This window comes from Octopus sinensis, linkage group LG1, assembly GCF_006345805.1.
Source record: "Octopus sinensis linkage group LG1, ASM634580v1, whole genome shotgun sequence".
Classification (NCBI taxonomy): Eukaryota; Metazoa; Mollusca; class Cephalopoda; order Octopoda; family Octopodidae; genus Octopus; species Octopus sinensis.
In genome coordinates, this window is record NC_042997.1 from 67334726 (window position 1) to 67350049 (window position 15324).

At 36.1% G+C, this 15324-nt stretch overlaps 1 protein-coding gene across 5 annotated transcripts in view; it reads right to left on the reverse strand.

Moving 5' to 3' along the window:
- Positions 1-15324, reverse strand: part of LOC115211750 (tyrosine-protein phosphatase non-receptor type 23) — a 98603-nt gene that overhangs the window by 32523 nt on the left and 50756 nt on the right. For all 5 annotated transcript variants that reach the window (XM_036501697.1, XM_036501696.1, XM_036501695.1 and 2 more), the window contains exons 10-15: positions 11493-11607; positions 9928-9993; positions 8358-8497; positions 4106-4197; positions 1485-1689; positions 180-337 (exon numbers count right to left, since the gene is read on the reverse strand). In XM_036501697.1, the coding sequence (XP_036357590.1) occupies positions 180-337; positions 1485-1689; positions 4106-4197; positions 8358-8497; positions 9928-9993; positions 11493-11607 (776 nt within the window). The remainder of the gene's footprint in view (positions 1-179; positions 338-1484; positions 1690-4105; positions 4198-8357; positions 8498-9927; positions 9994-11492; positions 11608-15324) is intronic.

The following is a 15324-nucleotide window of genomic DNA, read 5'->3' on the forward strand; positions in this document are numbered from 1 at the left end:
ATCTTCTGTAAGAAATTCATATTTTAAATTACTTCAACAATTAAGGTATAGTTTTAACTACACAAGCAGTATATCAAAGCTGTGGTAATGAAACCAGTCTGTGTACTTCCTATAGACTGCATTTTTTTTAAAATTCAATAACCAGACTTACAATTAGATAAGAAATCTACTTAAATAACCTGTTTGTTTGCTTCTTGTGTTACCAACACATTTGTAATATCATCTTCTTGTAGTTTGGTACGAAATTGTTCCTCAAGCATGACACGCTGTGATTTCATCTCGTCCACTTTTGCTAGCAATTTTTTTAGCTCTTTTTGGACAGCTTCCTCTTCCGGATCTAATGAAAATACAAAACCAGATTTATATTTGAAACATCATTATAAATTACAACATTAATTATGTTTACACTTATTTCACTATTTGTTTTTAAATGCTGGTGATAACCTTGAATTCTTTCTCTCAAGTTTTATATTGTTTTGTCATGTCAGTATATGAATGATTATATAGACATAAATAGTCCTTTATCTCTCATCACTTTTCAACAATGTTTACCACCAGCCACATGAAGTATGTGAGCGTTTCATTATTTTCTATGCAGATGATTTACTCCCTGGGTTATGTCCCCTCAGGTTTTTGTTTTTGCACACCAGTGTTTCTGCATAACTATTCTTTGCTCTATATTGACATAGCAAACATGTGAATGAAAAAACATTGAAGAAATCTAATAAAATCAAGATATATCCAGAGCTGTCATTATGTCTGCTAAAGATCAGACTATCTTTACCCTCACTACATCACATATTTCCAATTTCATCTGCATATTTAAGAGAGTAATTTGTTGCACATACATGCTTCAAGGTTAATAGAGTATTGCACTAGCCAATCCTTTACCTCTATAGTATACCAGTTGACTCCTTACAGTTGAAAAGGAGTGACTAGTTGGATATATCCTATTAAAACAAAGTTGCTTCAACTGTGCATGTTGTGTGAGTGCGCGTGCATGAGAGAGAGAGCGTGTGTGCGTGCGAGAGCATGTGTGTGTGTATGCATGCATGAGAGAGCGTGCGTGTGTGAAAGAGTGTGCGTGCGTGAGAGAGCATGCATGCGTGAGAGAGAGCATACGCATGTGAGAGCATGTGCATGAGGTGTGTGTATTGATCCTGTCTTTATTTTCACTATTTGAGCAAATCAGTGACACTGTTTACATTCCCCAGTAAACAAAAGCATCATAGTTCAGATAGTTTCAATGTGTGATGACTATTGCAATGAAAAATTACTTTACTTGAAAAATAAGGGTTGGTGAAAGGAAAAACATCCAGGTCTATAAAATCTACCTCAATCTTGTCTAAAGTATGCCAGCATGGAAAAACCAACATAAAAAAATGAAATGAAACTGATATGAATATACCTAAACGTTTAGATGTCCCAGTTATGTTAGTATGGAATAAATAAATGAATATAAAATAAAAATACCAAAAACTTACTTTTAATGCTGTCGTAATTAGGTAAAGAGTTCTGTATGTCTTCAAGAGGTCCACTGATTAACTTTAAGTTGGCAACATGAGCATTCATTGCTTTGTGAAGATCTTTATTAGATTTACTGCCCCTTGCATGCCCAGACTCATACAATTCACAGTCTTTCTGGATTTGGTTTAGGATTGTCATTGGAGGTCTTTTACCAAAAGTTTTCTGAAGGAGGAAAATGCATAAAAAGAAAGTTGAAATAGATTATGCTGCATTTAATTAGAGAAATTTTTTTTATATCCATTTCCCATGCAATTTAACTGGTTTCTTTTCATGCTTTTTTTTTTTTTCATGACACTAAAACAAATAAATAATAAACAAGGTTCGAGAAATAACTCAATGGATTATTTAAAACAACTTTTGCATGATATAATATATCCCGTGAGCTGCAAATTTTTATGCCAATATATACACAACTAATATCAACAGACAAAAAAAAAACTGATAAAGATTATGAATGACTTTCTAATTGACATGCTAATTGGTTGAGACACTTGTGAAAATTTTCAGGCTTATTTTAATGGCATTCGTGTTGAATGTAAGCAGTCCACAATTATTTACCAGACCTCAAATAAGAGCTGTTTTTAGTCACAAATAGCAATATAATAAGACAGGTGCATTACATACACTTTACATATTTATAGGATTTATTTTCAATTTTTATGCAAGATAATTTTTAAGTATAACAAAAATTATCTCAAAAGATAGCATACCTGATCTATCATGAATTCAAAAATTCTCACAAGTATTCTGCCTTCACCAATAGTATTTTGTGAATTAGATTACACTACATTGAATTAGAGAAATGTTTTACATGCTTCTCATGCAATTCAACTGATTTCGTTTTATGTTTTCTCATAAATGATTCTAGAACAAATAAAGAAATAATTCAATGGATTATTCTTTTCTACTCTAGGAACAAGGCCCAAAAATTTTGGGGGAGGGAGACAGTCGATTAGATCGACCCCAGTACACAACTGGTACTTAATTTATTGACCCTGAAAGGCAAAGTCAACCTCAGCAGAATTTGAGCTCAGCACACTGGGCGAAATGCTTAGTGGTATTTCGTCTGTTTTTACTTTCTAACAATTCTGCCAGTTTGCCAACTTAATTCAATGAATTATTAAAACAACAATGACTATCATTGTTATACTTCCCATCAGCCACTATTAGCTTTTAGTAGTTTTAAAAATGGGTATTTAATTACTCATGCCATTATAGTTCTTCCCATTTCAGAACAATACTGTAATGTTCATCTATTTATGTGTTCTTTAATCTTTATTAGCAATTTCATCATCTCTAACAAGATCAATGTACAAATGAATGGTTTTTTGTTTTGTTTTTTTTGGAAGGGGGACAAATAAAAACTCTTCCTGATTTTAAAGAGAAGTTGAGGTTTATCCAACAAATTCATTTTTTACCTAATACCTTGTTCAGAGATTCCTCTCCACTTTCACTCATTTCCTCTCTTATCCCATTCCTATAATCATTTTTAATAAATAAAACTACTGGTTAATTTCTCTCAGTTCTAATACTGATTACAACCAACAATAAAATGAAAGCTAACAGTTGGTGACAGTGGCAAACACTAAGAAAAATTGCTTATTACAGAACAAATTACAATAAATGTTGATGTCAAATCAGTATTAGTGCTGCCTATCCAGATTTTCTTTCTGTGGAAATGTTACCTGGAAGTTTGAAACAGAAACACAATAGGGTGTATACACTAGAAAGTTTTGTTGCTTCAGAACAGTTCATTAGTTGGCATATGTCAGTATGACTAAGCAAAGGGTTTGTTCCCTCAAGTTATAACCAAGAGTCAGAAACTCTTGTTAGATTCATTTGTCTGGTGTAGCTTTGGCTGAGGAGACACAATGTCAAAACACTGAGTGTGCCAGAGTCCCCTTACACTAATGAATCAAGTGTGTTATGAATACATATTTAGCTGAAAGAAGAAATTGTTCTCCAAAGACAAAATACAACAGCAATTAACATATTCACATTTGAATCTGCTGAAAAGTATTCAGAATTAATAAATAAATTCATTAGTTACGCTTATGAAATTAATTTACCAGGACTACATACACACCATAAACAACCACCACCAACATCATCATTTAACATCCGTCATCCATACTGGCATGGTTAGACAGTTTGACTGGAGCTGGTGATCCAGAGAGCTGCATAGGCTTCAGTCTGTTTTGGTTTGATTTCTACAGTTGGATGCCCTTTCTAATGCCAACCAGTCTACAGAAGGTACTGGCCGTCTTTTACATGCCAATGGCATGGATGCCTTTTACATGTTACTAACACTAATCATAACCATGATTTTGCTTAGCTTGGCATTCTTCTTTCTCAAGCACAACAAATCCCCAGAAGTCTCAGTCACTTTCATTGCCTCCACGAGACTCAACAACTGAAAATTGTATTTCACCACCTTGTCCCATGTCTAACCATTATACCAAGCAAAAACTGCTAAACATGGTATTTTATAAAACAACCAAAGACTGTTAAACTTAGTGTTTTATAAAATCATGTCATCATGAAAAAAGATGGTAAAAGGAAATAAAAAAATTCTTACTTCAAATTCCTCTTCTGCTTTTATTTCCTTCTCAATTAGTTCTTTCACTTCTTTGATTCCCATCTCAACTTCAGTTGCAAAACCAGATAGCTCTACACGAGAAAAAAAAATCTTAAAAACAAACATATATATATATAATGTCTATGTAACCAATGTAGTTGACATAAACAGAGATATACATACACACACATATATATATATATGCTGATGCACAAACAAACATACAGCTAATTAGAGATATTTGTATCATCATCATCATCATCATCATCATTTAGCGTCCGTTTTCCATGCTAGCATGGGTGGACGGTTCTACTGGGGTCTGTGAAGCCAGAAGGCTTCATCAGGCCCAGTCAAATCTGGCAGTGTTTCTACGGCTGGATGCCCTTCCTAACGCCAACCACTCCGTGAGTGTAGTGGGTGCTTTTTACGTGCCACCCGCACTGGTGCCAGACAGAGCTGGCAAACGGCCACGAACGGATGGTGCTTTTTATGTGCCACCGGCACGAGGGCCAGGCGAGGCTGGCAACGGACACGAAACGGGGCGGTGCTGGCAACGGTCGCGAAACGGAAAGTTCTCTTACATGCCACCGGCACTGGTAACACATCTGCAATTTCCATTGATCGATTTCGATTCTGATCCTCACTTGCCTCAATGGGTCTTCACAAGCAGAGTTTCGACATGCCACCGGCACTGGTAGCACATCCGCAATTTCCATTGATCGATTTCGATTCTGATCCTCACTTGCCTCAACACGTCTTCACAAGTAGAGTTTTGTGTCCCAAGAAGGGAAGGTATGCATACGTAGGCTGGCTCCATCCCATGTAGAAGGCCACGGGTTGTGGACTCACTTGTCCTGCCGGGTCTTCTCGCGCACAGCACACTTCCAGGTCTCGGTCTCTAGTCATTTCCTCAGTGAGACCTAAAGTTCGAAGGTCGTGCTTCACCACCTCGTCCCAGGTTTTCCTGGGTCTGCCTCTTCCACAGGTTCCCTCAACCGCTAGGGTGTGGCACTTTTTCACACAACTATCTTCATCCATTCTCGCCACATGACCATACCAGCGCAAACGTCTCTCTTGCACACCACAACTGATGCTTCTTAGGTCCAACTTTTCTCTCAAGGTACTTACACTCTGCCGAGTGTGAGTACCGGCATTACACATCCATCGGAGCATACTGGCTTCATTTCTAGCGAGCTTACGCATATCCTCAGCAGTCACGGCCCATGTTTCACTGCCATGTAGCATGGCTGTTCGTACACACGCATCATACAGTCTGCCTTTCACTCTGTGCGAGAGGCCTTTTGTCACCAGCAGAGGTAAGAGCTCTCTGAACTTTGCCCAAGCTATTCTTACTCTAGCAGTTACACTTTCAGCACACCCGCCCCCGCTGCTGACTTGGTCACCTAGGTAACGGAAACTATCAACTATTTCTAGTTTTTCTCCCTGGAAAGTGACGGAAGTTGGTCTCAGAGCATTTTCAGTGTTTATTGTTCCTGAGCATCTGCCACATACAAAAACCATCTTCCTAGTTAGCCTTCCTTTGACATTGCTGCATCTCTTATGTGTCCATAGCTTACACTTGGTGCATCTTATAGAGTTTCTACCTACACCTTTTCTACAGATCGAGCAGGGCCATCTACCTGAAGGTGTTTGTGATTTGTCTACCTTCCTACTGATTACGACTTTGGTTTTAGCTAGATTGACTCTGAGGCCCTTCGATTCTAATCCTTGTTTCCACACCTGAAACTTCTCCAGTTCTGATAGCGACTCAGCAATTAGAGCAAGGTCATCAGCATAGAGGAGCTCCCAAGGGCATCCTGTCTTGAATTCCTCCGTTATTGCCTGGAGGACTATGATAAATAGGAGGGGGCTGAGTACTGAGCCTTGGTGGACCCCTACCTCTACCCGGAATTCTTCACTGTACTCATTTCCAACCCTCACCCTACTAGCGGCGTCCCTATACATGGCCCGCACAGCTCTCACTAACCATTCATCTATCCCTAGTTTTCTCATTGCCCACCAGATAAGGGATCGGGGGACCCTGTCGAAGGCTTTCTCCATGTCAACAAAAGCCAGGTACAGGGGCTTATCTTTGGCTAGGTATTTCTCCTGCAGCTGCCTTACCAGGAATATAGCATCAGTAGTACTTTTCCCTGGCACAAACCCAAACTGCATCTCATCTAAACTAACTCTCTCTCTAATTAGTTGGGCTATGACCCTCTCCGTAACCTTCATCACCTGGTCCAACAGCTTGATACCTCTGTAGTTATTTGTATCTAGGGCATCACCTTTACCTTTGTAGCAGTTGACTATTATACTGCTACACCAGTCATTGGGTATGACCCCTTTGTGTATCACCTGATTAACTATATGGGTGACTAGGCTATAGCCGACACTACCAGACATTTTGAGCATCTCTGCAGTGATTCCTGATGGGCCTGGGGCTTTCCCTGTCTTCATGCTTCTAATTGCCTTAGCTACCACAGAACTATCAACTCGGATAGCTGGTCCCTCTGTTGGGTCAACATTCGGCAGACTCTCTTTATCCCATTCATTTTCTTCATTCAGCAACCTTTCATAGTGGCATCTCCAAACCTCTCTCTTCGCATCCTCATTTAGCGCAAGTGAACCATCTTCCATGCGAACACACTTCTCTCCTACCACATCACGATTCTCTCTCAAACACTGTCTTGCAACACGAAACACCTCCAGTCTTTGGTCCTCACGGCGCAGAACATTGGCAAATTTTTTCTTATCTGCTTCCCCTCTGGCTAAATAAACCTGTCTCCTAGCTTCTCTTTTGGCAGTCTGATACAATTCCCTGCTACCCCCATTTTTCCAGACCTTCCAAGCCTGTCTCTTTTCTCTAATAGCCCTGTCTACAATATTGTTCCACCACCACGTTATTCTAGGTCGAGAGGGGACTTTGCACCAGCCACAGATCTGGTCAGTGGCTCTCAGCAGGTTGTCCCTTAGAAACGTCCAGCTGTCTTCTACCCCCTGTGATGCTCTATCCCCTTCTACTTCGTCAGAGGCTTCAAGTAATATGTCCCTAAATCTCTGTCCATTTGCAGGATCTTTAAGCTTCCAGATCCTTCTTCTCCATATTTGTCGTCTTCTGGTTGTCCTCCTAGTCCTGATCCTAAGTCACTAACTACCAGTCTATGTTGTGGGGTACATTCTTCACCTGGGAAGGTTTTGGCATTTATAAGCAGCCATCTCTCCCTTTGCCTTGTAAGGATGTAGTCAATTTGGCTGGTATGTTGGCCCGATTGGTAAGTGACTAGGTGGCTGGTAGGTTTCCTGAAGTTAGTGTTGCAAATCATAAGATTATTGCATCGCAGAACTCCAGCAGCCTGGTTCCCTCCTCGTTGCGGGAGCCATAGCCATAGCCTCCATGTACGCCATGGAAGCCCCCAGCATGTCGTCCAACGTGACCATTGAAGTCACCAGCCACAAAGATAAGGTCTCTGTCGTTCGTCAATGAGGTAGTCTGCAGTAGAGTGTCATAGAATCGGTCTTTCTGTCCATCGGGTAGCCCCGACTGAGGAGCATAGGCTGATATAATGGTTGCTAAACTATGATGAAGCACTAATCTAATCTTAAGTATTCTGTCACTTACTCTGATTACTTCAATTACTTTATCTACCCATTCTCAGCGATAAGTATACCCACGCCACCAACCCCGTCAGTGTTCCCTGCCCAGAAAATCTTGTACCTGCGTTCCTTGCCTGTGAGGAACCTAGCTGATCCTCCTCTCCACCTTATTTCTTGCATGCAACATATATCCACACATCTCCGTTCAAGCATCTCGACTGTATATACTGTATAATTCTAAATTGATTACTAAAGCAGTAAGGTCTCATATTTTGTGTTTTAATGTATGTTGTTTTGGCTGATTCTTCCACTCACCAGCTACCAAATTTCTTCAGAAATATTCATTTCCCTAGAGCTGGTTTGAACAATAAAAAATTATCACTCAGTTCAAAGCCCTTATTCATTACTTTCACTTTAATTCAGGACTCCAATTAGAGTTCAAGGATCTTATTACTAGGCCCCATTTTCAAGAATTGCCAATCTCTAATTTAGAAGTTCAATAGTTTAAGCACTTACGCTCCATACTAAAAGAAAAACAGCATTTGATCAAGCAGAAGCTATCATGACTCAATGATTAAATATACTTATGATGAATTAAAAATATTAAGTAATGATAATTACTCAAGTAATACAAGAATGATAAGAAAACACTTACTTCCCATTACATCGACCAGATCTTTGATTGCATTTGGTCGTGCACTGATAGCTGCACATCTTTCCAGCAAATCTTGAGGCAAGCGGCTTGCTTCAGGTTCTAAAATACTCTTTTCTAGTTGTAATGAAGTAAGAAAATGTCTGAAAATATGTAAAAACATATTTTGAAAAATTCATTGCTGAATGCATTTTTCTTCCATTTTTTTTATATTTGTTATATGGACATTCAATACAAAATTTAAGAAATTCAAAACTGAATTCACATTAAATACAATGAAATATCAAGCTAGATTCATTTCAAAAACAATGACAGTAATTATTAGTAATCAGCAATATCAGTCAATGATAAATTGAAAAACTTGCCTTTCCAAGAAGGTGCGATATTTATGCTTTTCAATAGGCATAATAAAACGCCTACAACTGACAGAATGAAGTCAAAAATTCAGCTTTTTAGGGTCTTTCAGAATTCTACAACTGAAATCTTTGTAGAATCTTTCATTGTAGTAATGTTATTCTGAGTTAAAAACCCATGAATATCAACTTAGTCTTTTAGACTATATCAACTCTGATCAAGAGGTGTTCCATCCATAATCCTCCTGTCTCTTTAGATGTATCTAGGATTACATTATTTAATGTTCCTTTTCAAGCCAACAAGCTGTGTTTCAAGGAAGATCTTTCTACTATTTTTAACAGTAATTCTGTAAGAGAATGGGATAAAAGGTAGCAAGTCAGCATTGGTTGTCAATAAACATCACTAGTATCCATGTAGAAGACAGAAAAATTAGCATTTAATTTTTCTTCTAGTGCTGAATCTACCTTGGTCAAGCAACCATGTAAAGGATTACTCATTAGCTTGTTTTGTCCAGGAAGTAAACCCATGTTGTTTGCATGGCAAGTGAGTTCTCTATCAATGGACCACTGATATGTAAAAATAAAGTTATACATGTTCATATGTAGGAAAATATAGGAAGTCAATAAAATTTCATAGTTGAATAAAATATCTACCATGTTTTATGAGTTTAATTTGGTTTCAGTCATGAGAGTGCAGCCATGCTGGAGCACTTAGCTGAAATGTTGCACATCAGCTGCCAATAAACTTAACCCTTCAGCATTTAAACCAGCCGAGACATTCTACCTGTTTTATGTTCAAACTGGCCAGATCTGATTTCTTACAGACATTCTAAAAAACTAACAGTGGCCCCATCACAATCTCATAGCTAGAAGATAATGTATTATTAATTCAAAACAATGTGAATAAATAAGCATTACTTTTGACAGAATAAGATGACTGCTAAAGGGTTAACTATATAAATGAGTTTATGAAGCATCTCTTGAAATTAACACCCTAATTAACAGGAAGGAGCCTCTACATGGTTGCTCAACCTACAACTTGCTGATGTAATATTTTTCAAATAATGCTGTCATTTTAAAGAGAAAATACATCAGATAATGTAGTTCCAGATTCACTACAATTGGAAAAAGAGAGGAAGGTAGTCATAGCTGAAGTGTTTTGGGTCAGGACTGACCTGGGACTAAACAGCAAAAGGCTTAATTGAAAAGAGGTTACATACTCTAGTTCTTCATTCTTTTCTTCAATCATTCCAGTTAACTTTCGAGAGATTTTTGCTTTTTCTTCACTAAAGAAAAAAAAAAAAATTCATTCAGATATAAAATTTCATATTGTAGCTCATGAAGTTATTAAGTATTTTTTTTTCTTTCTCATTTTCAGCTACAATGTTTAAAAATTTTTTCAAAGATAAGAATTATGTGATACCTTAAATTGGTTAGATATCAAATATATTGAATGAGAAGTTTTTCTTTGTTGAGAATCACTATTGTACAAAGTTATGAACTATCCAAGATTGAAATATTTAGTAACTTTAAACAGGAAATCATGCCTTTGTAATGTTGTTGCTAGATAATAAATACAGTCAACATGAAGATATCTGATATTGTGCTGTTTAGCATTTATGGATTTTTCTGCATGCTCTTCATGAGTAGCCATTTCTTTGTTATTTGTTTTTGCAAAATTTTGCTTTCTGTATATTCTAAATGTGCTGTGAATGTTGTAAAAATGTGCACAATTTCTAGTGTGTGTGGCATGCTTATGTTGTTGAGCATGATAGTTGGTCATAACAGATGCTTAGAAAGGAGATGGTGGCTTTAAAAGACACTAAATTTTTTTTAAATCATTTATTTGAGGCCAGATTTTTTAGTTTCCTGTTAGGGTCTTAACCATGGTATTGTCTGTGTATGAAGATCTGTGTGTTTAGTAAAGATGTGGGAACATCATCTAAGCATCTATTAAAAAGAGTGGATGGAAGAGAAAACCTTGTGGTACTCCTTTCAAGATTCAGGTTCCATTTGAAATAACATTTGCCATGTTGATAGAGGTCAGGTGTGTAAAGAGCAAATAATATTTTGAGATAAAGTATTGCATTTACCTTGATAAGACAGGGGTTGTTGCTATTGTAACTTTCATTTTGTTTTGTTTTTATATCTATATTACTTTTGTACCAGAATATAATACTCTGTTAAGATGTTATAGCTGGAATATGGATGATGGCGAGATAGATGGAGGGATTGATGACAGTATGTATATGCTTAAAATGTTTATTTTGTGGTGTTAATTCTCATGCTTGCTTTTCTAGTGTTATCTTAAAATGAAGCACAAACTAAAATCATCTTGGAAACATTAACAAAAAGAGAAAAAAAGTATACAAGATTGCCATGTTTGGAGTACTGATCACAGAAAGTTTTTTTTTATTTTTTGCAATACAGTAAACAACTACCAAAGAGTTTTTAGATTAGCCTCACATACAAAGATACATATTGAAGCTGTACAAATATTTAAATAGAGAAAAGGTATTTTATACATACACATACAGAAAGATTAGTGAAATGAACAGCAATAAACTCAATGCATTCATATTTATAATCTATTTCTCATAAAACACCAAAGTCAAAATTAATGTTTATATTTACAATAGAAGATATCTTCACACACAGAGTTATAGAACATTGTGGGAATGATAATACATGAACAAGATTAAAAAGAAAATGAATATATATAAGAATAAAATGTGAAGGGAGACGTGGAATGATTTGGGTTATGCATGTGTTCATGCCAACTAACCTGTAAAGTGATGCTGCTTCATGGGCTTCTATTGGTACAAGTTTTTGGAAGATATCTGGGCCAGATATTTCTGGGTCATTGGGATTAAAAGGAATTCCTTTAACTAGTGATGCACCTATAAAGATTATAAAAATACATACATACATTATTATAAAAATACATACATACATACTATTTCATTTAATATTCTCCAGATAATGTATGCATGCAGCAGATATATTAGCCTGCTTGACAACTGTTACCATAGTAATTATACAGGGGTTATCATGATATATGATGTGTAACTGGAGCAAATGTACCATCAGCAGCTTTAATTAAAGCCAACTAAGCCAAGTAAGACTCACTGATCACAGATACACATATATATGAATATGTGCACACGCACACAAAGGCAATTATGCAGATAAATAAGATACATCAAATGCAAAATATGGATATATGTATACATGCAAAATGAGAGAAAGTAAAAAATCTCCACGTTTTGCGTGACCGTGTGTGTACCGTTGGCGATTTTTTTCCTCCGTCTTCCCTTCTCTGGATCTTTCCGACGAAGAGCTCCACTCGTAACGTTAAACCTTCCTTCTTTCCTGAGCATCCAATAATACTATAATTGTTCCACGTCCTCGCATTTTTTTTGTACTTTCTTGTTTGGATTAACTTAATATATTTGATATATATCCAATTTGTTTATCTGCATAATTGCCTCTATACCCACTCAGCTTGATTCCTCTTATAGCTTTTCTTTACCTTGAAGAATGATCTGTAAAGATAGAGTCTAAGCTTTAAAGTTTTGAGCACTACTAAGTGTCTTCTATACAGAGAATCTCTGGATTTCATCTGTGAAGTAAGAGTGTGAGTGTGTGTGTGTGCGCGCGCATGAGTGTGAAACAAAATGAAATAAAGCAGAGGCTTACATGTGAAGAGATTAAAAAACTTATTACTACTTTTCTTCCCTAGATGGATGAATCACTCAAAATATAGAATGAATTAAAAACTCATCAATTCTTTCTTCACATTATTTCTTTGCTTTCTTATCTCACAATGCTTCAAGTGAACTACTATGCCCTTATATATTTTCTCCTCAGATGTTTATACCATGAAGTAAATAAAAAATTTAAAAAACACAAATAAACTGATCAACAAGTGGGAGTTAACAGAGAAGAAGGAAATATATGCAGGAATGATAAGAACAAAATGTAGTGAAAATGTTTAATGGTTTGTATGAGCCAACAATTTGTTACATATGCATTCTCAACTATGAATATGTTGGATACATGAGAAACAAAAATTTATTCTCTTCACTTCAGGATGGATCTCGTAATTACTATCAACTGTTTGAGAAAACTTAAACAAACAGTGATAAAAAAAAAAAATGCTGTGTGAATGACATTGCTCTAAATTTGTCTACTGTGAACCTTGCACCTGCTTCAAACTAGTGAGAAGTTTGTGCCTCTTTTGTTTTTTGTTGTGAGCTTTATAATTTTCTGTCATATACATAATATATGCACAAGCACTCACAACTGAAAGCTACATTTGATCTTATAAAATTTATTTCTAAATACTAATGAACAAGGAGGAATGGTAAGAAAAAGAAACAAAACAGGGATGTTAAACACTACTGGGAAAAAACTGATCTAGAAATTAAGTCTTTCACACAAAGTGGTTCATACAAAGTCTGAGAGGTCAATGGATCTGTGCTGGTGATCAAAAACTTTTGATAGAGAGCTACAAAGTTCAGGAATCAATAAAATTAAATTTTAAATATGTATAATCCAGGAATTTATAGTGCTAGAAAGCTCTTAAATCAAGCAGCTTTTCTGCATCATAAAAGAAAATATATAGCAGACAACTTGTTCATAATTTGGCAATTTTCCTATGCAATGAAGGTACAAAATAACTGAAAATATTTTCAGCATTTCCTCTTATCACATCTCTTATTTTTTTCTGACAGAAATGTATTAAATAGATTAACAAAACCAGTTTATTTCTTCACATTTTTACTATTCAGATCTGATGAACATTAGTTGAAACTATGTGTGCAAAAATCAAATTCCATATATTTTATTCCTGTGTGTATAATACACACAAGTGCACATTATATACACGTGTGTGTGTGTATGTATGTGTATATATATATATATATATATATATATATATATATATATATATAAAAGGAAAAAGGACAGCAAAAACCAAGGTAGGACAGGTATCTCAACTCATTTAGAATATTCAATGAGGGTAAGGTGAATTTGAAGTCTTACAGCTGTTTCTCAGATATCCAAAGTTTTAGGCTAGCATGTCTGTACACTGGGTGTTCTGTCGTCAGAGACAAGGTATGTATGATAGATCTAGACAGCGAGATTCAGTTTATAAGGAATAGAATAGTAGATAGAATACAGACAGGCGAATAAAGTTCACAGTTCATCTTCTTCCATAGGGAATGACGGTTGGTCTGTACTTCTGAGAAGGTATAAGCCCTTTAGGTGTAATCCCAGGTAAATCCAGGCAGTAGTTTTAATGTGTTCATGTTGAAGGAATAGAATTATATATATATATTGCAGAGATGATTGTGCTTCCCCACCACATGGTTTCGGGTTCAATTCAACTGCATGGTACTTTGGGCATGTGCCTTCTAAGGACCAAGCTAAGTCTTGTGAGTGGATTTGGTAGATAGAAATTGAAAGAAGCCCATCATATATAGAGGTGTGTGTATGCATGCAAGTGTTACTGTCTCATTGCTCTGACTGTTATGGTTGTGAGTGACACTGTTATCCAAGCAGTATCCTTTTCTAATCTTCTATAAACACACACACACACACCAAACACTATCCAACATTTCCTCCTGACTATTTTGAGGGTTTACATTTTTATTTTGATCTTTTTAACAATAAAAATAATTTCAACAAAATCTGTCAAATATCAGTGTGTTTAGTTGACAGCAGTGACAATTTGTATGTCTGCAGCTTTAAGTGAGGTGTAGTTGTACACGTTTCTTAATTTGTGCATATGTATGTATGGAATCTAATTTTGATGCAGTCTGTATTTAATGCTTAACTACAGAATGGAACTGAAGACAATCTATGATAGCAGAAACATTTATAAGGCAATTGACTAATAAACTATGGAATGAAATTGAATACTAGTATATACAAAACATTTATTAAAAAAATTCAATTCTTTGTAAAATATTTGACTGAAAAATAAATTTTTCAAATTAAGTGTGATACACATATATTACTGATATATGTTTTTAGAATTCCCAGTTCAATGGGGCAGCTACTATACTTCACTCATAGGAACTGTAGGTTTGAAGTTCAGCTATATACATTTTTTGTGATATGAAAATAAGGATGTACTATAGCATATTAAGATTTGTTAATGTGTTACCAACAGTCATTTGGTTACACCAAATTATATAGATTATCTCTCCAATTTTGTTCCATAGTTAAGATTATTTTCAATACATCTTCATGCATTATGCCTACCTCTTGTTCCGAAAGACCCTGAGTAGGGAACAGTTTTAAAAAACTACAGAGTGATACTATCTAAGGCTTCTATTAAACCATGTCAAGGGACCCACATCATTTACAGCCTTATGTATGGTTGATAACACAGTATGTCAAACATCTCCAGGCTTGCTATCTCAGAGGTCTGACAGAGGCACAAATTGCAGGTCTCCTATGCAACTGAGAAACCTCTTCTCCATCATGTTGGTGAACTGTGGATTGTCAAATCTAAATCAACTTCTTCAAAGAATTCAATATCAGTGTGACGGCAATGTCACGTTCAATGATGACATCTTCAATGAGGCATTAAGATTAATAGACAAGGT